Source organism: Camarhynchus parvulus, chromosome 1A (genome assembly GCF_901933205.1).
Source record: "Camarhynchus parvulus chromosome 1A, STF_HiC, whole genome shotgun sequence".
NCBI classification, from domain to species: domain Eukaryota; kingdom Metazoa; phylum Chordata; class Aves; order Passeriformes; family Thraupidae; genus Camarhynchus; species Camarhynchus parvulus.
This window is the reverse complement of record NC_044586.1, coordinates 64,693,246-64,720,046: the sequence shown is the minus strand read 5'-3', so window position 1 is coordinate 64,720,046 and position 26,801 is coordinate 64,693,246. Positions and strand designations below refer to the sequence as shown.

Here is a 26,801-nt window from a genome sequence, read left to right as displayed (position 1 = left end):
GCAACAGCAGGATTACATTCTAATTTCCAGTGAGATTTCTGTGTCCTGAAAAATCAAATTAATGGCAGCCCTCAAATATTTTAATAATATGTGGTGAGGAAAAAATGTTCTGACCTTTTTAATGAAACCCAAGATTACAGGCCTACTTTCAGTATGAATTTTCAGGCTCCTTTTATAATCACAGAAAATTAACTGGGTGCCTTTTTGACTTTGGAACCCTAGTTGGCAAAATTACACAACAGAGATTTTATGTAAAAGTATAATCTTCAGTCTGGAGGAAAAAAAAGACAGAAAGAAAAGGCGAAAAAAAGAATCAAAGTGTGAGCGGATTTGAAAGCCAGCTAGTTGGAGGGTTTCTTAGTAATGAGCTGTGTGCCAGTAGTAACTGATGTGTAGTGATTAGCAAAAGGTCATTCCCACTGTGTGACCTACCATGCTGATATCCTAACTTAACATGATGCTAGAGAAGGCAGCATGTGCGGTAAATCAGAGCACAGATGCACATTATGCCTGCCGTGAGGAACTGTTAAAAAGCTTTTTTTTTCCTTGTTACAGGGGAAAAAAAAAGAAAGAATCACAAAACCCCTAAATTGCTACATTAGTTTATTTTAATCATGAGCCCGCTGAATCAATGAAATACAACATTACGCTTGCTTCATCATCACAAAACAAGGGCTAAAATATTCAGAAGTCTTTATGAGCCCCATTTCTCATTCTTTTTTTAATCCTGGTCTTTTGCTGCTTCTGGTTCTGCTTTGAAAGAAGCCCGAAATACTTTAACAAGTATATATATACCACACTGTATAGCTATACCCCACAGGTATTCTTTGCTCAATCGTTACATTATGCCATTATTGCAGTGACATCAGAGAATAATGTGAACCTGCTGTCTGACAATATAAATTGGCCTACAGATGACAATATCTCTGAATTATTCTCTCTTCCTCAGACCTGCTGGCAGTGCTTGCTGGTTCTATTATGTTACTCTTGCAATCTAGCGTTTTTTCCATCAAAATAATGTGTCTTAATATGATAAACAGAACAGAGCGGTTCAGCAACAGTTTTATACTTGGGAATTTTGGAAGTGGTTTTGAGCTCAAAGATTGTGTTTTAATGTTTTCATATTTGGTTAGGTCTACAAAAATGAAAGAATTGGGACACTGAGGAAAAATAATGTGATATCCATTGCTTTATGTGCACCTTAGAAGTTTTTGTTGCCTATTTCTCACTGTTAGTGTAGATTCAGCTTTGTTTTCGAGAACTGTGTTGAAACTAAGGATTTTATTCAAGTATTTCCAGGATGGGCTTTCAATCCAGGATGTGATTTATTCTCCGAAAGTCATAGGATCTTGAGACTGAAAGAAAGTCATCTTGAGAAATCATAGTGGCACATCATTGTTACTCGAGGGATATGCTTTTTTCAACTGCAAATTAGATTGCTAATGCACTCATCTATGGGATAATTTGATGACTGACTGCCTCTCTTGGAAAAAAATGTATTTTATATCTTATATTCATGTTATCAAAACAGCTTGAAGTTTACTCCTTTCCCCAAAACATGTGACTTGTAAATCTTTATGTTCAAGGTAAAATTAGTGATAAAAAATTGTTCTCCAAGCTGCATCTCTACATGAAAATGCCAAAGACTAAGCACTATTTCATTGTTAGAACTGAGGGTTCATATCCTCTCCTTGGAAATCAGGCAGTACCATGTCATGCAGTGCATCTGGTATTAACAATTTGTATATTATGTTTCATGAAAGGAATAGAAAGTACTCCTGTGTCTGCAGCAAGAGTTTGCATTACCAGCTGAAGCTATCTTTGAACATTTGTGAAGGCCTAGAGTTTTTAAACTTAAGCTGTACAGGTTCATTTCACAAAAAAGAATCTAATATGTAATTCCATATTGCATGTAGTTTGCCTATTAATATAACATTTCAAAGTGAGGAATAAAATCCAGACACAATTGAGTGAGGTGCTAAAGAAGATCCATCACTGCAGCTTTCAAGTTCTTTGAACTTTGTGTTTGAGGGGTGCAACTTTTATCCTTGAAGTCGATGGGTGTGCTTACCACGTAATTCAGACACTAAAACTTTGATCAAAAGCCACATGAGCCATTGAAATTCCACCCTTACTTCCATGTCAGGGTTCTAACATCTCTTTTGTGCTTAAATCTTGATGAAGTCACCGTTTGCTACAATAGGACTTCTGATACAGCTACCCCCTTGTACAAAATTAGGGCCCTTTGGTTCTGCAAATGTTTATTTGTGCTGCTCAAGCTTGTGCTGTGTCTGCACAGAACAGAAGTGGCACAGCACACACCCCACTGCACATGGGAAGAGTTATTTGCTATGCTCAGTATATTATTTCTTAAATCAAAGCAATTTGCTTTGCTAGCAGAGCAAAGACACTGCTCTTCAGCGTGCAGTTTTAAATTCCCTTCCCTTAATACCATGCCTCAGACTGGTTAAAGTAGTTCTTATGTTGCAAAAGCAGTGGTTCTTTGATTTTGGTGAAGGGAGTGGGATTTTTAGATGTTTGTGATTTAAGAGTATTGGAGTTTGCTTGCTTGTTTGTTTGTTTGTTTGTTTGTTTGTAAGCTGGGAATACACTCCAAACAAAAAATGGGGATTTTTCTCAAGAACTCTCTAACATACAGATATTAATCACTCAGCACCAGGTCTAAAAGTGAACACTGTTCTTGCTGTAGCAGCCAAATGACCCTGCTGTACATTCAGCATTGTGTGAAGTCCAAGCAAATCACGAAACTGGTTTAATGAAAATTTGAGACCCTGAAATTTGAGAGACAAAAAGCTGTAGCTTGCCATTTAGCTTTCCAAGCTTTAAGGTTCCATGCCTAATTCTGCACTTTAGTTTTATCTCATTTCTATAGAAAAACGAGATTTTCATGAAATCATGCTACTTCATGAGTCAAGCCAAAGAAAACAATGTAATATTTTGAGACTGGTAATAAAGTTGGGAGAGCTGGCAGTGGTGCCTTTGGTATTACAATAATCCCCTGGTCTTGATTACAGGCACTAATTCTGCCTTGCCAAAGTCTGCTTCATTGTCCTGTATAAAACATGCAAGGACGTTCATCCTTATGAGTGTATTTCATAGTGAGCACTTCCTCACTTTCCCTCCCCTTCTCTGATACCTTCTAATGCTAATTTAAAGGCAGTGTTTCCTCTCATGTTTTTATTCTCATGTGTTTCCTCTCCAGCCTCAGTGCCTAGCCTGCACTTTGTCTTTGGGGAAGGCTAATAGTATAGATAAATTCCATTATGTGGTTTGATTGTCTTACTTTAAAAGACAATGTAAGCTACATTAAACACTAGCAACCTTTCGAGCAAGCAAAAATTCCTCCTTCAGATACATACAAATTGCATGGGAAGCTTAGTTCAAAGGAGATTGATGTTGCTTGAATGTTTGAATTGAATTTGGCTGGCACTGGAGCAGGGCCTAAAAGCTGCAGTTATTTAAGCCAACCTGCCTGTTTAAGAGCTTGGAAATTACAATACAGATAGTGTAAGAGCAAGTTTTCTATTGCTAGGGTGATTGTAGAAAATATTTCAATGTTTTCAATATTTAAACAATGTGTCTAGGAAAATTTTCTACAATCCAATAATGTCAGATATTTTGGCAGGAACAAATATTGGTTCATACAGCAATATTTTCATATGTGTGGCCATTCAAGATGTAAAAAAAGGTACAGTACTCATAAAAAAAAACCAAAGGGCTTCTCTTAATTTCATTGAATAGACAGTGTATTTTGCTTTCTGGAGTTATACAGGAGGAGAAACCATGGATTTTTCTTTTTCTTTCAGGTCCCTAAGCCCTCTGCAGCTGGGACTTTGTATATTTTTCCAATGTATATATTTTTTCCAGTGCTGTCCAAGTTCTCTCACAGTTTGGTTGCATTTTGGGTTGGACTTCTGGCCCTTTCTGAGCCCTGCTCTATCCATTCCACCCTTCTTCCACTGCCCAAGCCAGATTTCCTCCTGTTGCACAGTCTGTAGGAGCAGATGGGTGAGAGAAATTCTGTGAGGTTCTGCTTTCTGAATATTTTCCTCTAATTGTTGGATTGGCTTAGTGGATCTGGAGGGACCAGTTGGAAGCCAGGACCATCTGCACAGAAGCTCTACACTTTTGCATTGGCCAAAGGATCTTTTATATCCTCTGACTCTTCCATGGCTTCATTCCAGCAAAGCCATACAGAAGGAGGATTTCTCCTGCTATGACCTCTTTAGGGATATCATATTAAAAGTAAAGGTCACTGAGAAACTGTTTCCAGCTCAAGGGAGATAGCTGTTTCTTAAAGATAACTACCAGTCTTCAAAATGTTGACCTCAGGGACCAAAAACATTCAGCTTTTGTAACACTAATTCCACTGAAAGTCCTAGTTATTTTAACACATAAAATTAGCTTTTTTTTTTTCTTTCTTTTAACTAATAAATTAAACAACTCTGTTTAGCATTTTTGGAGAGGCAGAGTTTGCCGCAAGTGAGCCTGTGCACAATCCACACATTGCTCCTTCTTGAGAGGAAAAAGCAGTGCTCAGCAGTTAGGAGATGTGCTTATTCAGGTGGTAAAAGTGCATGATGTGCAAGTTTGGCCAAGTCTGGGCACAATATCTGTAGCTCTGTGTGGGCTTTCCATAACCAGCAAATGGAGGGTGAGGGGGATTTTTATTGCCTTAGCCCCTCTGTGGATAGAACTCATCCAACTGAGCCTCAGTAGTTTGGAAAGCAGGCATCCCATCTCCCTGCAATGTGAGTGAAGAGGGAATCACTCCCAGGCAGATTCATCCTACCAAGGCTGGGGTTAATATATTTTATGGATATTAGGAAAATACTACATCTATTAGGAAGAAATTTTTCACTGTGAGGGAGATGAGGCACAGGTTGCCCAGAGAAGTGTGAATGCCCCATCCCTGGAAGTGTTCAAGGCCAGGTGAGACAGGGCTTAGAGCACCCTGGTCTAGTGAAAGATGTCCCTTGAGAGATGGGCTTTGGGCTTGGAGCATCCCGGACTAATGGAAAGTAGCAGGGAGGGTGGAACCCCAGATGGTCTTTATGGTCTCTTCCAACCCAAATGTCCTATGAGTCAATGGTTCTATGATTCTTTTTTAGGATCAGATTATTTCATTACCCCCCCTCTCTTCTTTGACTATAGCAAGAGCCTGAGTAACTTTTTTTGGTCAAAGTTGGATCAGATTAATCCTTCCCACTAGGACTGAAGAAGTTGTAATGGACAGAACCACCCTTCTTGCCGGAATGTGTTTAGAGCATGTATAACCTGAAAATGGGCTGAAATCCTACATAAGTCAACAAATGGCTCGAGGGGTGTTGGAATTAGATGATCTTTAAGCTCCCTTCCAACTCAAACTATTCAGTGATTCTGTGAACCTACAGTTAGATTTAAGCACGTGCTCTTAAAATATAGGGTAGAAGCAAAGTTGTTTTGTGGACTTAAAAGTTGTTTTAAGGGCTTTGCTCAATTAAACAGTAACTGGTCAGGCTACCTCAAGCACTTTTCAGATAAGCAGCTTTTCTAAAAGCAGCCACAGAATATATATGGTTTGATGGAGGTGGCACTTAGATCTCCTGTCTATTTTAATTTTTACAATATTCCTGGAATAGCCTCACCCTCCACACCTTTATACACATTTTACCATCAGCATCCAAAATAGCTGATGTCAGTGTTAGCAAATAGTTGCTTTTTAGCCTGGAGATGATAAATTTTACCTTAATCCACATTTTTTCAAGCTGTAGCCAGGATTTAATTCAGGTGGAATAAATCCTAATAATTGAGAAGGATCAAATTTCCAAAGCAAAGGAAGTCAGTGGGAAGTGCTTATGAGCGATCAGATTTGGTTCTGATAATCACCACTGACTTTCAAACTCATCATGCATACTGTGCCACTCAGTGTAGCTGGTGCCTTCCTTTTTTTGGAATTTGTGCAGTAAGCAAATCTCAGCTATTTTCTAATGTGATTTTATTATGGTTTTAGAAACCCAAGAGCTGATGAGGCCTAAGAAGTCTTGAGGAACGGCTTGTGACTCCATTCCCTCCCCTACAAATACCCAATAATTCCAAATTTACAGTTATCACAGGAGAAAAGCTGCAGTGACTGAAACGAGGCAAATTACTTCATTGTATGAAAGTTTGTGTCAGAGGCAGCACAAGAAGTTGTAAAATGTAAATCTCGTGCTCTCAAATTTCCCCGTGTTTTCACAGAACTGCATCTGTGACTGTGCAGCACTACAAAAATTTCCTGTGAATGTGCTAATAGGCCTTATGAGAATGTTCTATCACCATCCATCTGTCACTTTTTAACAGGCCTGATTGGCAAGCACTTGTAACAACTGACATCTGTTCTCGCTTATTGATATGTAGATTTATGGTAATTGCTGTGAACAATAAGACACAAAATTACCTAAGGTGAACATTAAATTAAATTTTCATGCCCCTATCCTTATAAATAATTTTTTTAAAAATCTTAAGTTTCAAGCAAGGCATACTCTGCATCTGTTTTGTACATAATTTAATTGTCTTTTTAATCTGCCAAACTACAAAATGAAAGTTGAATTTCTTTGCGATCTTGAATATTTGCCAAGCTGATAGCACATTGGTAAATACATGTTATTAAAAATGGAATCAAACTGTATTGTGAATCTGGGTTTTTTAATCATTTCCCTTTAATTCCCAACATTGTCTCCATCATGAAGATCAAGAGTTATTCCTTACCCAGAAGGGGTTTTTTTTTCCTCTACAGGAAGATATTCATTTTTCATGTGCAGCTCTGCCTATGAGGCTGTTCCTCAGCATTAAGCAATTTGCATTTCTTCAGAGAGAGGTGCATTTGCTGAGTGAGCAGCACTTTCAAATAAAATCCATCTACTCATTTGCTGTCCAGTTCTGTTGCGGGATTTGGGACTGTTTTGAAAAAAAAACTGTAGGATGTAAAATGTGTGAAGAGTGTGTGTGAAAGGGGAGAGATTGAGAGAGCAGATTCATCCCACAGAACTGCAGAACTGTACCTTAGCTGTGGTTCAATTGAACCAAAACTCCCCATTTAAAAGCAAAGTACTTTTGGGGTCTGGGACTTGAGAGCATTTGGTTTCCCTCCTCCAAATTTGTCCAAGCAAATGGGATTTTGACACTCCTGACAAGTTGATGGGAGAAACCAATAAAGAGGGAGCAGAGATGGTAAAATGCCTGGGGAATGTGAAACAGTGATGACAGGACTTAGTTTTCAGATGTTTGAGCAGACAGAGGATCCTGAAGAAGATGCATATTAAGTGATAAAACTGTTGACAAAATGGGCTCTGGAGCTTGCTGGGTGACAGTGTGTGCCATGAGCCCTTGCTGACACTCACATTTGGGTGCTCAGTTCAGTGGGGGTCTTTGCTGTCCTTCTCTCACTCAGGTGTGACAACAGCCAGCAGGTTTTTCTCCTGCAGACACCCAAGCTGACACCCTGTAACACCTGCAGGCTGTTTTGTGGCCAGTGTCTTACAGTCACTGCAGTGAGGAGACAACTTCATCACCACCAAGACCTTGTTCATTCATCTTCTTTGGGCATTGAAACTCATTTGCCAAATTGATGGGTTCCTCCTGTGCTTATTCAGGAAAAAAAAAAAAAGTTTTTGTGGAATGAGGCAGTGATGGTATTTATTTTGCATCCACAGTGGTGCAAGGGTGATTCATGAGTGCAGAGACAGCAGTTGTTTGCTCTGCTGCAAGTTGACCTTGTCTGGCCTAGGCTGTGCTCTGGAATCATTCTGTATTCATCACAATTATTTAATCCTACTATGTGTACCATTTAAAAGTCCAAAGGAACCCTCACACAGAAGAAATATAAGCTGGTTATGACTGATCCTTTTGATGAGTAACTAAACAGTGGGTGATACAAAGCCATTCCTCTGGAGGAGAGCAAGCCACTGCTTTCCCAAATCCTTGTTACAGGACGGCACGAAAACACAGCCTCAGTGAAGATCAGCAATGTTTGCTGGATATGCTTTGCTGAATTACATATTCTCTATAGGAAATAGGAAGGTAAATGATAATTAAGGACCTATATCAATCCAGGATGAAAACGAATTCCATATCTCATTTTGAGGCTTACTGACTGCTTTGTTTGCAAAGATTTGGGTCCCAGTCTTTTCCATCCCCAAAATCTTGTTTGAAATAGTCTGCAGTCTTACTATCAATGCAAGATAATTCTTTGGTGGGGGAAAAAATACTTACACCCAAGGCAAGCCAGTAAGTCAGATGAGTAATTTTAAAAAATAAAAACCATATTGTTTGCATACATGTGAACTATGTCTTGAAAATAGTTTGAATTAGTAATGTTTGAGAAAAGCCTTATCTTTTAAGATGGTCTTTAGCCTCCAAAAGGAACCTTAAAGAGGTTTGGTTATGTAATTTCTCCAAGTGTCTTGTTCCAGTTCCAGACTATGAATTGGTGTATCTTGGATCAACTAAAATCTTAATTGCAACTGTGTCACATTTTCAGAAACACCAACACGTGAACTGAATTTGGGCATTGACTGAGACACCCACATTAGAACCTCAGTTAAATTAGGTGTTCACCTGAGGCCTGATCTGCCTGTTGGAATATGCTGTATTTAAATTTGGGGCTTTATTCAGAAATAGATGTTTATATAAAGGTTCATTTCACAGTCCCTAATGCTGTGACAGTAAGAATTCCTCTTTATGGAGATTATTGATTGTACTAACTTGAGTCTGCAATACTTGTGTTTGAAAGTAGTATCACTCTCCATTATTGCAGGAGTTCTGAATTCCTAGAAAGTACCTCTCCTTCATTGCATTTTTTTCCTTCTCAAACATACTTCCCAAGTATTGTATTTAAACTCTCTATTTTTTCATTTTCTCCAAGTTGTTGGTAAGCTCCTCTGTTTGAAATACATAGTGTGCGGGGAGAAATAATATCTCTTGTAGGCAAACTAACGTTCAGAAAAAAACAGACAAGTTTCTAGGCATTCAAACTGGGAAACATGGGAAACAAACTTTATTAATCCCAATTATATGACCCTGTCCTGAGTGTGTTTTAAATGCTAGTTATCTTCTTTATATCCCCTGTTGTGTCAGGAAATAATATTGTGCCTGCGCTTCATGCAGAGTTTAAATGACTTTTAATTCTACACTTCCCTTAGAAGAGGCACAAACCAGGTTTAATTTTCCTCAAGTACAGGCTGGTGACTTTGGTGCATTCTCTCATCTCCAAGGTAGAGAGATGAGAAATATTCCTTAGGAACCCTAAGATGTCATTTGAGATTATAGATGTTTTGGGAATGAAAAGAATTGAGTTTATAGGCGAGGTACACCCCAAGCTCCATGACCATTGAAAACAGCACTTTTTTATGATGATGATGATGATGATTGCCTGTTTTAATTAACCCTCTTGCTTCTCCACATAGGCATGAACGCTTTACAATTACAGAATTTGGCAACTCTAGCAGCCGCAGCAGCCGCCGCCCAGACCTCAGCTACCACCACCAATGCAAACCCTCTCTCCACAACGACTGGTGCTCTGGGAGCCCTCACAAGTCCTGGTAAGAGCAGAGTGCCTCCTTCCAACACACAAACTTGGCAGTTGAGGGCAAGGTGGGAGTCAAAACGCTGGTTCCATTTTGTGTCATGAGTTCCGTGCTCATGTAAATTGTGAAGAGCCTTTAACAGCTGAATGCATCTTTGTTGCTGTTATTTCCAAGCAAATAACTGCTTTTTCAAGTGGTCCAATGTGGGCATGTTCGCCTTTCCAGGTTCATTTCAGGGACCATTAAAGCCTAACAGACCCATCTTAAAAAACTCTGCGTGAAAATTACAATTGCATGGGAAAACTAAGATAGAATTAACTTTTCACAAAGAATTCAGAACATGACCAAATCCTTCCCATCGAAAGGAAAATCAGCTGAGGTGGTTCTTTTTAATCCCCAAGATACTGATCTTTGATTCCCACCACACACAAGTATTGCCTTTACCCCTCATGAATTTTTGTGAAGTCCTCTTTTTTTTCCCTTTCTCTTGCTGGATCTCAATTGAGCTTTCTTCTTTACTTTCTGAGTACACAGTTACAGAAGTGATATCAGATGCACAAGGAATACACAGCCAGATTCTGACTTCATTATGGGGGCAAAAGGGACAAAAGAGGTGGAAATGCCTCCATGACCACTATGTGGATTTTCAGACATGCATGTCTGATGTCTCCAAAGCCCTACAGAGAAACTGGGGCAAATTCAGGCTTAGGTAACACTTCAGAATATCCAGAATCCACAGAGAGAGATGTTGATTCAATGTAGTTACTCTGGGTTTACAGTGCTGGAGCTGAGTAGAGAATTCGGCCACTTATTGTTACATAAAGGCTGCAGGGTGTAATTATTTGCATCATGAAGTGTGTTTATTGCTGTTCTAAAAAACATTCGTATTATTTTAGACACCACTAAAGAACATTTGTGTTTAATCTTGTTTAAGTGTGTATTTATCCCCCATGAAAAAGTAATTCATGGCAGACTGAGCTCATCAGTAAGGAAAACAGTCTTCACTGCAAAAAAGGACTGGGACTGAGTGTGGTGTTGAGTCTTAATGCTGGCCAGGGCTCCCATTATATTATATTATTGTTTGGGACAGAGGTTAAATTTAAAGAAGCTTGGCTAGTACTAAGTCTGTGTAGAATTTTCCTGTTTCTGGCATGAGCCTCATCTTGACCTAAAAATAATATTCATTAGCAACATCTCTAAGAAGCAGGTTGGGTGAAAATAATTTTGGCTTGCTGATGTGTTTTTTTTTAAACCTGAGCAATCTCTTCCCTCTGTCCTGGAGCTGGGACTTAGCACTTTGCAAAAGGCTACTGCCAGTGTCAGTGTTTCCATGTTACACCTGTCTAAATGCCACCCATTTATAGAAGCAGAAATGTTGCATTTCATGCATGCTCTGTGATATCTCTGCAGTTTAGCTGATAAATGTCTGAGCAGCCTTGTCGTCCCAAGACACACACAACAGATCTTCACCCACACTGACAAGAGCTCCCAGGGCAACTCAGTGCACTGCACTGTGGTGCAGAGGGGCTGGAAATTAACTCCCTTTTTCTCTGCTGCTCTGCAGCACAGTGGCACCAGAGTGTTCCTGTTGTGCACTTTGTTGTGCCATGTACACACAGAACTTGGATTCAACCTTAAGGGCCACATTTCTCTCATCCCCTCTCCAACACAGTCTTCTCATCTATCCTGTCTGACTTGCTGTTCCCTTTTAACCTGATCTTGAGGCTCCCTGAGTACCTGGGAGGTTGTTTTATCTGATGTCCAGGTCTGCAGAGGCCCATGGTAGACAGGTGCTTCCACTGAGCTGGGCAGATCTATCTTTGGGGTAACTGGAGCTTCCCATTGCTCTGGGTGCTATGGGAGAGCAGTTATCAAGGGTTTTTCCAAAGAGGTTAATGATTTTGCCTAGCACATTGAACTTGTGTTATTTTCAAAAAATTTGGGGTATTTTGCCTTTCAAATAGTGTCTTCAGAATGCCAGTTGCCTTTGAAAGTCTTATAGATGGCACCTGTACACGGTTGTTTCTAATATTAGCTTGAAAAATCTCTAATAGGTCCACTGACCTATTTCTGTTGCACAACCAACCTAAAATCAAGCCTTGTTAAAGTGTTCTTCAGTTTAACCTTCCTTATCTGGTTCCACATTCTCCACCCTATTACATATTTTGTAAACCTGAATAATATCTTCAATGATTCTTCTCTGCTCCATGGAAAATGAATTTAGTTTGATAAAGCTTTTCATAGTAGCTCAAAGTGTTTCCACTAAAACTCAAAATATGTTGACAGAAAACATTCAAATCTGCCTTTCAATGCGTGGATGTTTGGAGGTCTTAAGGGTATTTTTTTGGTCTAGTTTTCCTTTAATAGAACACTTCAGCTTGTTGTGTTTCATAAGTGTAAATTATTTTGTCTGATTTCAAAGCCTGCACTAAGCCCAGGAAGAAATGTTTGCATCTCTCCAGATAATGCATTAAATTAATATTTTTTTAGTTGAGAAAACAGCCCACATTTGTGGCAGTGCAAAGGTAGACGCTTAAATTTAATCCTTTTCTTGATGTTGTTAAAGGCAAAATACTGCACAGAATGGAGATGGGCGTAAGAGTCTTCTTCCAGCATGTCTTGAACCATGGCAGCCACATAAATCATATCCATGTTTCTATCCGGATATATCTCCCTTGAAAATCCCCCCAGAATCAATCTTTGACCAAGACCTCTTGTTCTGTCCTTTGTAAACATGTGTCATAAGAACCCCAAGAGATGGTTGTTTCAGTTAAAATTTCACCTTGAAGCTTAATTTCACATCAATAAGATTTACCAACCATCAGTGCACCACACTAGTACAGAGGAGACAGTGGTCAGGCCAACTTCAGTGCACTGGCAACACAAAACAACAGGCCAGGAAGTGAGGAGCCAGTGGGACATCTGATATTTGGGGATTTCCAAACAAATTAAACTCCAATGATCTTTCTCGCATCCATTCTGACTAAACAGCTTTGACCGCAAGAGAGTCTGAGGACACTCGTTCTCCTCCATGTGCTAAATACTTTCTCTTAAGCTTGAAAGAGTATTCATTCAGAAAGAACAGAGACAATACAATCCCCCAAACTATTAATTTTTTTATAATTGTAAATTTATAATTTCAATTTTGCATACCCATGGAAGTGTCTCCCTACAGCATTGTTAGAAATGATTTTTTAAAAGCCTTTGCTTAAAAAAACATGAAAGATTAAGCTTTCATTTTAGTCAAAATCCCCTCAGGCAATAAATAGGTTCTTTTGTCTCTTGGCCCTGGAAAAAAAATTAAAATGGTTTAAATTGCCTATGGTTAAAGTAACTGTTTCTTGCAATTATCAGATGGTAGTGAATAAAAATTAAAATGAAATCATGAAAGACTAAAAACCAGGTAAAGGCATATTATATCTTTCATGAGTTTCTCATGGGTCTTTTGAAGACTCATTTAATCATCTTGCTTGTCTTTTATTTTGATATGATAATTGTTTCCTTTATTTACTTTAATCACCTCTATTTAGTTAATTAATTCTTCACTTTATTTTAATTTCACTTGCTTAGGATACTTTTCCTGTTTTAAAGACAGGTACCAGTACTACTTCATAGTGTTTTAAAGGCAGATTTAGTATTTCATAACACAAGGATTTGGGCTGGGGTAGCTTTTACCTGACTCCAGGTTTGCCTCATCCAGTTTGTCTCAGTTCCCTTTGGGTGGGAACCTGGAAGTTGCCATTTCTTGTTAACTGGGAAGGGATTTTGGAGGGACTGCCTCAACTGTAGGTACCAGCACTGTAAATATCCCGGTTTGGACAGGATGAACCCCAGCTGAGTGTCAGGAACCTTTTTCTCTCCTCCAGAGACTGTCCTTGACACATCCTGTAAATGGATCATGGAGCAGAGAGCTCGCAGGGAGGATGCTGCACCAGAGCCTGCAGAGATGCAGGGATCATTCAGGGGGTGGTGGGAATGCCTGGAGGTGCATGTGAAGGAGGGACATAGGAGCTCAGAATCAAAGTATCTGTCTCTAACACTGTCTGACATTTCATTTCCCTCAGTTGACCCACTACCCTAATTTTCCCAAGGGTAATAACGTGTGTTCTGACTGTCCTGGGTGGTACAGGGCTCATACAGCTCTGTAAAGTGTGGATCACTCAGAGCAGGTTGGTGAAAGCCACTTCCAGTCAAGGTCTGAGTATCTCCAAGGATGGAGATTCCACAGCCACTGTGAGATCATTTCAGTTTTGTTTCTTCAAATTCACACATAAATGTTTGTTTCAGTAACCAGTAGGAAAGCCCTACTATGTGTGAATGAAGAGACAAAACATCTAATTATATATCCAAATTTATCTGCGTGAACATACACAATATAATTTCTGAGCTGTGGGGAGATAGAATTGCTAAACCAGGAGCTAATTCAGTTTCAGTCCTAGAAGCCTTCTTTTTCCATGACATTTTCATGATTTTTTGATTCTCTAAACTATTATTTATTCACATAGCTGAACTAGCTATTCATGCTTCAGTAAAAAACTCTTTAGGTTTATCTGCTGTTTTAAACCTAAGAGGAAATATTTGGGGAAAAAATACTGATAGGGTAGAAAGTGAGAAAGTGATACTTTTTTCCTTTAATGATCTCTTAAAATCCAGCACAGCTTTTGTCATATTATGTCAGTATTCAGCCATTAACTCTTACACTGGAAAAAAAAAAATTCTCCTCAGCACAAAGGTCTAAAAATACTCATTTTCAGACAGATGCTGACATTGAAGAATAACAGTCCCCAAAATAGGAAGACTGTGAAATATAGAATAAACTGAAAAAGAAAAAAAATTACACAGCCTTTCCTGTAAGAATTAATTCATTCTCTCCCTCTGGTCAAAGCAGAGAATTATAACTTGTAGCTATCATCCGTGGCTCATTATTTTCTCTACCCCCTAATCTAGTATGAAGATTGTCTTTGTTAGTTGAAGGTGTTCATGTTGTGAGCACAATTGTTGAAATGGTAGAGATTTTATAGAATATACAAGATGCTTCAGCTGAGAGGCAGTGAAGAATGTTCAAATAACCATTCTTAGAAGATTTGCTTTTTGTTCACTTCAGTACAAAACATTTTTCTCCGATCAGTGGTGCAAGGCTGCCACCATGACATTTTGTTAGAGGCCAGTGCACCCACTGAGATAGTTGTGATTTGCTTCCAGGATGATTCAAAAATAACCCTACCAGTAGGTGTGTAGGAAGGTCTGACAGTTTGCTAAAGACTGAATTGAAGTAGATGTTTCATGTTGGAAAAGATCGGTTTAAAATGCAGAATGGCACTTGTCGTGCTGTAGTACAAATTGATTATTTTGGTGCCATTTCATGTGGAATTAATGCATGTTCCATTATTGTAAAATCATTTAAAATAAGCTTTATTAGTTTTGAAGAACATAGAAAACTTCCCTAGTATAATTTGCATTATTTTCAGGATAAAGATAAGATAGATAAATGTAAGACATGGCTTAAATAAAGGTTTTGAAATACAATGTATGTACAGTGCACAGACTTAACCCAAGTGTATGTTTTGAATTTTGTATTTAAGTCTAGTTATATAAATAGCATTGTTACCTTAGTGCTTGGAGGACAGAGCATTTCAATGCCTTAACTCTGATATCAGCACCAATATTTTAAAAGAATATGTTTTCAAGGAAGCTATGGAAGAAAACCTTGCCTTAGCATGCCCATATCCCAGTGCCTGTTACTGGACTGCATAGTTCGAGGAGATTTGTGGCAGGACAAGTATATTTCTGAACTGTGGTGTGTCAGCTGGTCTTACACACATGGTGTTAGATTTCTGAGTCTGTGGTTAGGCTCCTCAATCAGTGAGTTGATTTTGACTGCTCTTAGTGCCCACAGATTATGCTGCTTCTTGGAGGTATATTGGTACTGAGCCCATCTGATTATTAGGCCATCCTTAAGGAGGCATGCAAGCACAAGTTGGAGCCAAAAGTAGGAAACTGGGCATGTGTTTTTGACCTATATTTGTATTTTTAATAATGCTTCAATATGTCTTAAATGACTAAAGAAGAAAAGAGTGGGAATTGTGGCTAAGAAAATCTCCCAGAGTCCCAGTACAGTAGAAGGAGAGGTAATGGATTCATTTGGAGCCTCCCTGGAGCAGCAATGTCTCTCCCTGGTGTCCTCGTTGGAAAAATGAGCCAGTGATAACCTGAGGGATGCTGATGGCAGCAGACAGGACATCAGTTCACTGGGATGACCTGTTGCATATTTGTCCCTTAAAATGTAACAGGTCTCTGTACATTCTCCTCTCAGAAGGGTTTCTGAGCAGGTGCATCAGTGAGTGCAGCCTGAAGGGTCCCAGGGATGTTCAGGCACTGGATGGGCTCAGGGTGGGCAGAACTGCTTTGTGAGGCTGCCTGACAACTGTAGGGGCCATTTTGGCAAAGCTCCTTATCAGTTTTGGAATCAACATTATCAATTTATGAATTTTTGGCACAGAAATGTCCACCTGTTTCCTCAGAATTCCATTAATACCAAAGGACAGAAGCATGTGCATATTTTCAGTCAAGCATTGTGCTAGTTAATATTTTTAGGTTTGTTTTTTTCTTTCAGGAAGCAGCAAACAGTACTAAACCATGGATTAGTAGGATCTAATTCAACAGGAGACATGTTTGTTTTTTAAACATTATTACATTATCATCTTCCTAAAGTATTAAATCCATTGCCTTAGCACATTTCAGGATTTACTTTGCTTGCAGTATACAAATAACACGTATAATACATTATATTTTCTAAGTGTCTCTCTACCCCACTCTTAATCTCTATTTCAAGCTACAAGAATCCCAGTTTGTAAAGAAAAGCTTTTTTTTCTTTCTGTTGGAAGCACTATTTGAAGTTCATTCAGGGTTGCTTTCTACTAAAGAAAGATGATAATATCAGCTTGCCTACACAGGTAGATATGTGAGCTTATATGTAATATATCTTACAAGAAGTTACAAGCCCAGAAAATGCTGCTGTTCATAATACCCAGGAAATAATGTAAATCTTAGAAAAACTCATGCATTTGAAGGAGCTTTCAACTACTGCCAACACTGATTCTTCAATCCTACTGGATTGTGCTTTTGTCCATGGATACTTCTGGTCTGTTTACCCGAGGCAGAAAAATTATAATTATTGGTAAAAAATAATAATTTTTGAATCGTAATTTTATTCCATTTTTTATTATGACTAATGTCTTAATTGTTTTAACATTCTCTCCAAATAACTGGTTGTTTGGATATGGGGCTACTGAATTATTTTATGCAATGGCCAAACAAAAATATCTCCAACAGCTACATGAGTTTAAAACCAAGCAAAGTAAACCTTCGACTGTCTTTGCTGTTTGCAGCATGAAAATGTGTAATATGGATGAAAAGAACTGGTGTCACAGTGAACTCAGTATGACTTTTTACAAATGGTCTGCAAAGGACCTGGCTGAGTAATTTTACATGAAGCAAGATAATCCTCAAGTTCTGCAGCTCCCAGGGGTGAACAAGTGCATTTTGTGGATGTGCTATTGCAATAAGGCTGTGCTTGCACACCCCACTTAGAAACCCATCTGCCATGGAAATAATTGCAGGTACCTTCTGGATTCATAACTCCTTTAACAACAAACTCAAATTTTCAATATATGGTTTAGCTCATCTCTATTCTAAAATACCATGGACAGGACTCCTAAGTGTCTGAAGGAAACAAGTCTTTTAGAAACATCTTGTTGCAATGGAAAGACAAACACCTCCCAAGGACTGTTTACATTATCTTAAGACAGATATATGAGAGAGGTGAAAAAGAAGATGAATCAGGCCACCCTCTCCCATGTACTAGAATTTGAATTGGTATATATGTATGTGGTAAGCACTTGTAGAACAAAAACTTTGCTTACCTTGAATGATAGCCTTGGATTTGCTGACACTGTTCTTTCTTTTTTTCTTTTCCTTTTTTTCTTTTTTTTTTTTCATTGAGAGATGCTACTGCATGTTGTTTGTCAATGCTTAGTGCTGAAAGTGTGTCAAAGATGTTGCAGGCACACCAGGGGCCGTGTGAAGGAACTTGTGCTCCAGGCAGGAGATCCTGGCCTCCAGTAGAGCCTTCTTGATTTTAGATCAGAAGTTCTTTGGAAAGTGATTTATAAGTGGCTGTATTCTGATGCAGCTCCACATGGAGGTCATTTCAGCATCAGGGCATGCATCTCAGAACAATAGCCTGCTCCAAATTGTGTGAGATAGCTGTAATAAACATGAGAGCACAGCTGGAAGTTCCCTGTAGAAATGGCTTTGATGTGAACTCGGTGCTTCAACGAGCACAGCCACAGCCGTTGGCCCCACTGAGCCCTAAGTGCTCAGCAATTCTTCTTTGTTTTCCTCATATTGTGGTGATTCAATTTGGTTTGATTTCATTTAGAGTTACAGCTGGAAATATATGATGGTCAGCTATGAAGCTGAACTCAAGCCAGCTCACTGTGCATTGTTATTCTGTTCCTGAGCCACTCTAAAGTACTTCCCACCTAAAACCAAAGGTGATTTACCATTGTGGTGTGCTGGGGAGAATGCACAACATGTTGCAGGCACAGGATTGAGGTACAGCTTGTAGGTTATGCTAGAGGTGGATTTTTTAGTTTATGCTAGAGGTCTTCACTGGGAAATGCATTTCAACAAAACAGAAGCATCAGCGTGGAATTGGCCAAGAATATTGACTTGCCTTTTACTCTCTTTTTCTTTGTCTTCAAAATCTCATAGGAAAATTTGCCCTTAAACACCAAGATTCACAAAACCAGCCTAGATTCACAAAGACATACCCAATCAATAAACCCTTGCTTGTTAATATACTTTCTGCTAGATAGATAGGTTTGGAGGAAAATTATGGAATAGAGGACCAGAAAACTACAAAAATAACCAGCTAATAAGTTTGTCTGCGATACCTGTGGTACCTTTGCATGCTCTGTTTTCTCCTCCTTCTTTGCACTGCTGTGGAAGGTCCATGGTGTAGGCACTGTAATTTCATGACAATCATAAATGTCAAGTTGGGTGTTAACATAAACAAGTGATTAAAATGAGTGTCCCTGATTTTCACTTCTCTCAAGCTTTCTTAGCTCTCAAAAACCCATGCAGTGTTGAATAGTATGGATTTATGAGCCTGAAGTTATTCTCCCATTGTTGAAGGCCTTGGCTTCTGAAATTGCAAAGTATTTGAATGAATTGGTTCACCTCTTTATGTTTTCTGTGTTTTTATTTTAATTCTTATAAGAGTCAGTGCTCACAAAGGACTTAATAAAATATAAACCTGTTTTCAGAAAGCCAGAACCAGAAGGATCACTATGGGGAAAGACTCCTTCCTCTCCTCTCCCTCTCTGTCATGCTTTCTCTCATTTGCACATGCATGCACACAGACAAAAAAGAGACCAGATCTTGAGTTCATGTATTCTCCCTTCCTCCTTTGCTCACTGATGCTTCTCTTTCCCTGTTCCTTGGGAAGAAATGGACAGTATTTCATGGGCACAGTTCACCTGTGAGTAATGAAGAAGCAGAGGGGCACTGACTTACTGGATAAAGGCTGTGATATTGGTATATGTCTTTCTATATTGTCATTCTTGTTTCCCCTGACTCTTTCTTGCTCTCTTGCTTTTCTGGTGCTCTTTCCCTGGAGTGCATCTGTCACTTTAATTTTATCCTATCCAAGCACAAGCAGAGCACTTAAACTTCCTAGAATCTTCCTTTTTGACATGTCAGACAGCACTTCCGAGACACCACAAAATGTGCAAGTTTTCACTTCTTTCTCCATACCAATGGCAATGTGTTTGTCAGAGGACCTTATGGAAAATACACCTCTCCAGACCAGGAAAATCTACCTCACCTTTGCCAAAATCTGCCCTGAGAAACAGAACCAGGGCCTGCTGGTACAGTTAGCAGCAGGGAGGCCACCAGTCTGTGCAAGGGTGGATACTCAGATTGGCTGGAGATCACAGTAAAGGGCAGACAATTTAATGCCAATCACACATGCTGGTTAGATCAGAATACTGATGAGCCCTAGTGAAAGGCCAACTGCATCTTCTTTTAGCAAAAATATTAAAATGCCCCCATTTCTCCCCCTCCCCCTCCAGATTCTCCACAAGAATAAATTAGAACTTGGAGGTGTGGTTATTATCACAGAATAATTAGACCCCATGGGATTAGAGACACTCAACGTTTGCTAATGCCCCTGGGTTGTGATTATCTAATAATGATGATGCCTCTGTCATTGCTTAATTATTCTTCCCCTTTAAAATGTACTGTCTGCAGTCAGAGCCCGTAGGATGAGCTCATTTCAGCCAGAAACAACACTGCAAATTCCTGAGAGCAATGTCACACGGGCACCATGATTGACTTGCCCACTTCTTCCCCACACTGTGTTTATAATCCTCATTTCATAAACTCCAACATTACTTACTATATTTGAATCATTCCCCTTTTCCATAAGATATTTCATTTGTGTGTTCAGGAGAAAACTGTGTGGCCTCCATCTCTTCAAAACAATCACCTGGGTTAGTGCTGCATGAAGATAACACACTTTAATTGATTGACCTTAAATATATAAGATCAGATCTGTGCAGAATCCCTCCGAACTCCAGGTCAGTGGTCCAGACTCCCATCTACATAAGAGCCTCCTACAGCTGGGTGCTATTCTCTGTTTAAGAGAGTGCCACCACAAAACTGAGATAATATAAACCAAAGGCAGAAGCTTTGCACAGACTTCGTCCAACACAACAAAACTTTGTCCAATATCTTTAGTCTTTCAGTGAGGCCAGCAGGTGTTCCTCATGTTTAGATACAGTTTTCAAGACACAGTTCCAAACATCATTGGTTATTGCAACTAAAGATTAGAAAGAAAACAGAGAACGCAGCCTTAATCTGATTATCCTTAAATCCAGTGCTGTCTCTTAGCTTTATTATCCCTCTTGGACTAAGCAAGGGACAAAGGCATATTTTGTTTACCCAAGAGATTTTGTGTAGTAAACAGAGATTTTAAATTCACCTGGCTAAAATTAGAGATTCCTACTTTGGTTTTAATATTTCTTTTTCTTTTGTCCTTATAATTCTGAGGAGCTGTTAGAAATACTATTTTGCATTTTCTTTTTTTTAATGGCCTTTACTCTCTTTGTTTGATTTCTTTATATCTTTTCCTTACATTCTTCTACTGTGATTTTATTTGCTGTTGCACATTGCTGAATCTAAGAGGAATCCAAAACCTCAAGGAAAGATCCAAGGTCAGAACTTCTTTTTTTAGATGTTTGTTGGGCCCTAGAAACCTCACCCACATGGTGTAGTTGTGGCAGCCTAGAACCAAAACCACAGATGAGAGTTAAGTCGTATATTCAATGTCAACCTCTGCTTCTCTAAACAGACCCAAGAACAGAAACTGGTTCTACTGTTCAGTTTTCAACACATGTTCATTCTTCAGCCTTCTTCCATTCTGCCTTAGTGTGAGCTGACTTTCTCTACTTTTCTCCTATGCTGCTCTAATTCCCATTGAATAATTGAGGTTGGAAGATCAGTTGGGTCTGTGACCCAACTCCCTGCTCCTCTGAGATCAGGTTGATCCAAATAAGTCTTAAAAACCTCCAAGGACATGGATGGAGCAATCTGGGTAATCTGTTCCAGTGCTTGTACAAATGTTTTTAATTATATCTGAATGGAACCTCCCTTGTTTCAATGTACTTCTCATCTTCCCTGCATGTGCTGTTGCTCTGTCTAGTGGATGGCCTCCTTTCAGGCACTGGGGGCTGCTTTAGGTTCACCTGGAGCTGTGTCTTCTCCAGCCTGAACAAGCCCAGCTGGTTACAGGATGAGTGCTGGAGCCCCTGACCAACTTGCTGACCTTCCACTGAGCTCCCTCCACCTGATCAATGTTGTCCTTGCAATGAGGAGCCCAAATCTGCATGTAATATTCAGATGTGATCCAACAAGCACTGAGTAAAGAGGAAACCTGGATTTCCTGGCTCCTCTTCCACAGTCCAGGGTGCTGTTTGGTTTCTTTGCTGCCAGTGCATGCTGCTGGTTCATGGTCACCTCTCACCAAGACCCCCACAGGTCCTTGTCAGCAAAGCTTCTCCCCAGCCCCATCCATCCCCTGATGTGTTATTGAAGGGGATTATTCTTCCCCAGGTGCAGGACTTTGCATCTATCCTTGTTAAATTTCATAAGGTTCATGTTGGCCAGTTCTGCCCATCTGAACTCCTCTACATGTCAGCCATTTAGTCAGCACCAGTGTCAGATCCATTTTATCTGGACCTTGGAGTCAGTGAGCTTAGGAAGGCAGCAGAAAACCAGAAATACACCCAAATTCAGTACAAGAAGGAGGATTCTGAACTTAGACAACTGCCAATACAGACCTGCCAGGAGTGTCTCCCAAAAGAGAACATTTTCTCTGCAACTTCTCATGCTTAGCCACAGAGATGCTGAACCTAAAATTTGTGGGCAATATTGATCCCTGGTGCACTACTACATCATCTTAACTGGAGCAAAAGAAGTACTTTGAACACTGAGCTATTTAAACTCTCCATCAAGTAAAACAGTAAGAACAAAGTTGTGCTTTATAAGTGAGTGGTGATAAGTGGCTGAAATCAGACTAAACTCTGAGCTTCCTGTTGTGCCGTGCATTTGCAGTGACAGACAATTGTGGAGTGTAGCCAAGGGCTGCCTAAAGGAAAGCTGTCAGCAGGGCTGACACAGTTACTTACCATGGTGGATCTCTGTGTGGAAAGTCCCGGCATAGTTAAGCCAGTCTTGGAGCTGCCCTGAAGCCCTGCAGCACCAGAAATCTGGTTCTGCTCCAGAAACATTATAGCTGCTCTTCACATGGACGGGGTTGGCAGGGTGTAGAGCAACTCTCCATGCCCAGAAAGAGCTGAAGCTGCTCTTGCTTTTCTTTGCCCATTCTCTCCACTAGTCCTGCCCTAAAACCAAAACCATGTTTCCAATAAGAAACATCTCTTAAAATGTTTATAATGCCTCATGTGCTTAGTATCTTGCTCCAAGACTTGTAGTTTGTGTGTCATTTCCAGACAGGATGCTCATGTTGGAAAAGGAGGAAGGGAACAGGACAAGGTGGAGAGGAATGGAGAAGTGCACAGTTTACACTGCCCATAAATAGTACCAAGTTAGCACAAATAGCAGGGAGTTTCCAAGAGATCCAGGGTTTTTTGTGGTATAGGACTTTGCTGAGAAGTCACTGGATTTTTTTTTTCACTTAGACATTTACAAAAAAAAAAATTAGGGAAAGAATGAGCCTGACTACACATTGCAAACCATTTCTCTGCTAAGACATAGTGGCACATGTGTGATTGGAATAGGTCCTTTCCTTCAGTGCCACAGTCAGAGGTGGGTTGTTTAATTTTTTGTCTTCAGCAGCCTTCCTGCACCCTGACCTCCACTGTGGGAAAAGGATTCCTGAAGATGATCAGAGAGATGGAGCACCTCTCCTATGAGAAAAGGCTGAGGGAGCTGGGGTTGTTCAGCCTGGAGAAAGCTCCAGGGAGACTTTATTGCAGCCTTTCAGTGCTTAAAGTGAGCCTGCAAGAAAGATCAGGACAAACCTTTTAGCAGAGTCTGTAGAAATAGGACAAGGGGCAATGCTTTTAAACTAAAAGAAGGCAGATTTAGAATAGATACAAGGAAGAAAATTTTTTATTATGAGCGTGGTGAGACACTGGCACTGGTTGCCCAGAGAGGTGGTGGATGCCCCATCCCTGGAAACAGTCACAGTCAGGTTGGATGGGCCTTTGAGCAACCTGTTCCAGTTGGAGATCACTCATTGCTGATTGTTAAAAATGCCTTCCAACTTAAACCATTCTCTGATTCACTCTATAAGCTGGCCTGAGCCATGAGAGGGATTTGCCCAAGGCTGTACTACAGACAAGCATAGGTCTGTGGTTTCAGGACAGCAAGAAGCTCTACCAAGGGCACTCCTTGGTCTGAGGTGTAGGAAGGAAACAGGCCTGACAAAAAATGTGCCTGTGCCTCCAAGATACAGCTTTCTAAGAGACAGGCAGCAACTGTGAAGGAGCTGAAGGTCTTGCAACAAAAACCATAGCAATTGAGGGGAAAATGGGAAAGGCATCAGTAGCATCTGGTAGTTGAGCTCATCCACATGGTCTTGAGGGCAATTCAGCCCAACCTGAAATAGAAATCTAAAGGTAGGGTGTCTGAATTGGAGGTCATTAAATCTCAGAAACAGTCTAGTTTTGACTGGACTAGCTTAAACAACAACAAGGCTGCCAAAGGTGGGGAAATTAATTCCATCCGCAGTGTGTGTAGCAAAGCCAAAGAAATATTTACACATCATTGCCTTTCCTAGATGCTGTTATCCTGAATCTAGTTTTCCAGCTGAGGCAAATCCAGATGATGTAAATCATTATGACTCTATTGACATAAGCTAGCCAAAAGAATGGCCAGAAGTTTCTGTGCTAATTCCTGTTGTTTTTCTAGGTTGGCATAGTTTTTAGGAATTGTGTTGAAGTGTTATTTAAATTAAAATTTAAAAGAGAAATGGCTCATTGCAGTTGAAAAAAAATATTACTGACCTAAAAGGTGTCATAACCATTTATAGGCTGAAGTGAATGCTTTGCAAACATTTGAAAATGCCAGCTCCTTCCAGCCTTAAAGATCTCCATGAGTGCAGCATTACTAAACACAAATGTCTGTATTGTGTAGAGCAACCACTCCAAGTAAAAACTTGTTCTCTGTGTCAAAGAGAACTCTGTCAATGAATATATTAACCAAAGGCCAAGTTTATTGGCTTGAAGCTTGAAGCTGATAGCAAAAATTTCCTCAGTTAAATGGAGGAACACGATAAGAGAGGGGGCAGGCACTGAACTCTTCTCTGTGGTGCCCAGTGACAGGACCCGAGGGAACGGCCTGAAGCTGAGTCAGGGGAGGTTTAGGTTGGATATCAGGAAAAGGTTTTTCACCCAGAGGGTGGCTGGGCACTGGAAGAGGCTCCCCAGGGCACAGCACCAGCCTGACAGAGTTCAAGAAGTGTTTGCACAATGCTCTCAGGCACAGGGTGTGACTCTCGGGGTGTCCTGTGCAGGGCCAGGATCTGAACTTGATAATCCTTGTGGGTCCCTTCCAACTCAGCATATTCTGTGATTCTGTGAATGTTCTAGTGTGGAGGCTGGAGGGAGTTGTGATTTTTTTTCTTTTTTTTTTTTTTTTTTTTCATTTATTTGGTTTCAGAGGAGCCTGGTAAAACCCAATTTATAAATTATGTAGGTAGCCAATCTATTTTTGTCTTCTGGACGACTAAAAGATATAAATATAGAAAGTATTCTGACAGTGAATTATTCTTCCTTTGCCATTACTCTGAGCATTTGTGGAGCCCGAGAGTTTTGCTGACACAAGAGAGTTATACAGGTTCCCCCAAAGTAGTGCAGTCATTTGCTGTTACCACAAGGCATGTGATTTTTCTTCTTTCCCTTCAGTTTAATATATGTTACAATTTTTTAGTTGAAAGAAACTAGAAAATGGCAAAGGACAGGAGAGGCATAGTCCTTGTCTCTAGATGGATTTCATCTGGGAGCACACAAAGCAAAAACTTTCAGCTGGTATAAGCCTTCACACTTGTCTTGTAGGACCTTTTAACTTTTGTTTCATCTTCCTTTAGATTTCTGGGGGACAAGGCATGCCATTGCTTCATCTGTTGGTTTTATACAGCATTTTGTTAGAAATTTTCACCTCTGTTAATATTTTGTACCTTTTATAGCCCCTTAATGGTAATATTTTACTCACCACTGTCTTCACCTTTATTTCATACATGTAGGTCTCAATCAGTTAGTGTGGGGTCTCTCAGGAATCCTCTTGCAGAGGTTGCTTGATCTCTCCAAGCACCCTAAAAAAAGGAGTTCCCTTCATTTCTATTCACCCCCTGTTCAATAAGATGGTGGAAACCACACAATGTGTTCAGTTTCTTTCTTCTCAAAGAAATATTAAGCCAAAGAGGGTTAATATGCATTGTCCCATTGCATCTGTGAGGCAGACAGAAGAAACACCACAACAACATGACACTAATTCCTGAGGTGCTTTAGGCTTCACCCAGTATTGTACAGTGAGTATGTGCCAAGTCTTTATTCAGGCAAACTAAATAATCTGCATTGCAGCTTCAAGTGGGAGAAGCACTGAGGCACCTGCTCTTTATTTGCCTGATGGAATAGAAAAACTTGACACCAAAAAAAAAAAAAAAAGAAAAGAGATGTTGGCTCCAAAACTGACCATCCCTGGAGCACGTGTTTGAGCAGCCAGGAATAAAACCCCAGTATTTCACTGTGGGCTGCACAAGAGGGAAGGTTTTAAGCAGAATTTTTTTTGCCTTTTCCAACAGATGTGTTGACAATCCATAAGCATATGGCTCTTGTTCACAGGAGCTATTTGCTCCCAGCTTTAATGTAATTTACAGGCAGTTTCCCAGTACCCATTTCACTCATTTCTTAACTATATGTGTTTACTCAAGAGAAAATGGTAATAATCCTCTAAAGCAGAAAATGGATGGAATTTAGTCCAGTCAAAACTAATCAGATCCTTCAGATTGGAGTTTTATATACTTCATTTAAATCTTTTGCTAATGAGCATTGACACAAACACAGACCAGTGTTGGTCACAGGGAATTCACTTTGGTTTTTTCCTTTATTCTCTGTTGGTGCCCACATTATCTGAAAAAAGTGGGGGTTTTTTACTTGTTTTTTTTTAATTACTTTTTTTAATCAAAGACATTATTGGAGTCTTATTGCTTTGTGGGGACAGATTGAATAATCAAAGCTGCTTTGCAACATACAAAATTATTCGAGTTAACATTGCAGATGCTAAGAGACAAGGACTGCATAACAGAGTCTGGAAATCTCTCTTCACCAGCAGCAAGAATGTTCTTTCTACTTTGAGGCCCCAAGAGTGTGAAAACTTGTCTTTGGTGGGTCTTAATGTTGCAAATACAGGTTATTTGTAGGTTAGAGCTTCAAGGTTTACCCACAGAGTGAAAAAGTTACTTCCTACTTTCCTTACTGGATCCTGGCAGCTCTAGAGACTTCACTTTCTTGAGGGTTCACTGAGTAATCTGATGTGTTTGACAGCCCAAAAAAGCATCACATAAAAGTGGTCTTAACTATTTCATAGCTAGGTAGTGAATAGGAGCAAAAAAAGCCTGGTTGTAGACATGATGTGCCTCCAGTACAT

The 26,801-nt window shown here is 39.8% G+C and overlaps 1 protein-coding gene across 7 annotated transcripts in view; it reads left to right on the top strand.

Annotated features, from left to right (window-relative positions):
* Positions 1 to 26,801, top strand: part of CELF2 (CUGBP Elav-like family member 2) — a 549,003-nt gene that overhangs the window by 499,087 nt on the left and 23,115 nt on the right. For all 7 annotated transcript variants that reach the window (XM_030959792.1, XM_030959789.1, XM_030959788.1 and 4 more), the window contains one exon: positions 9,447 to 9,581. In XM_030959792.1, the coding sequence (XP_030815652.1) occupies positions 9,447 to 9,581 (135 nt within the window). The remainder of the gene's footprint in view (positions 1 to 9,446; positions 9,582 to 26,801) is intronic.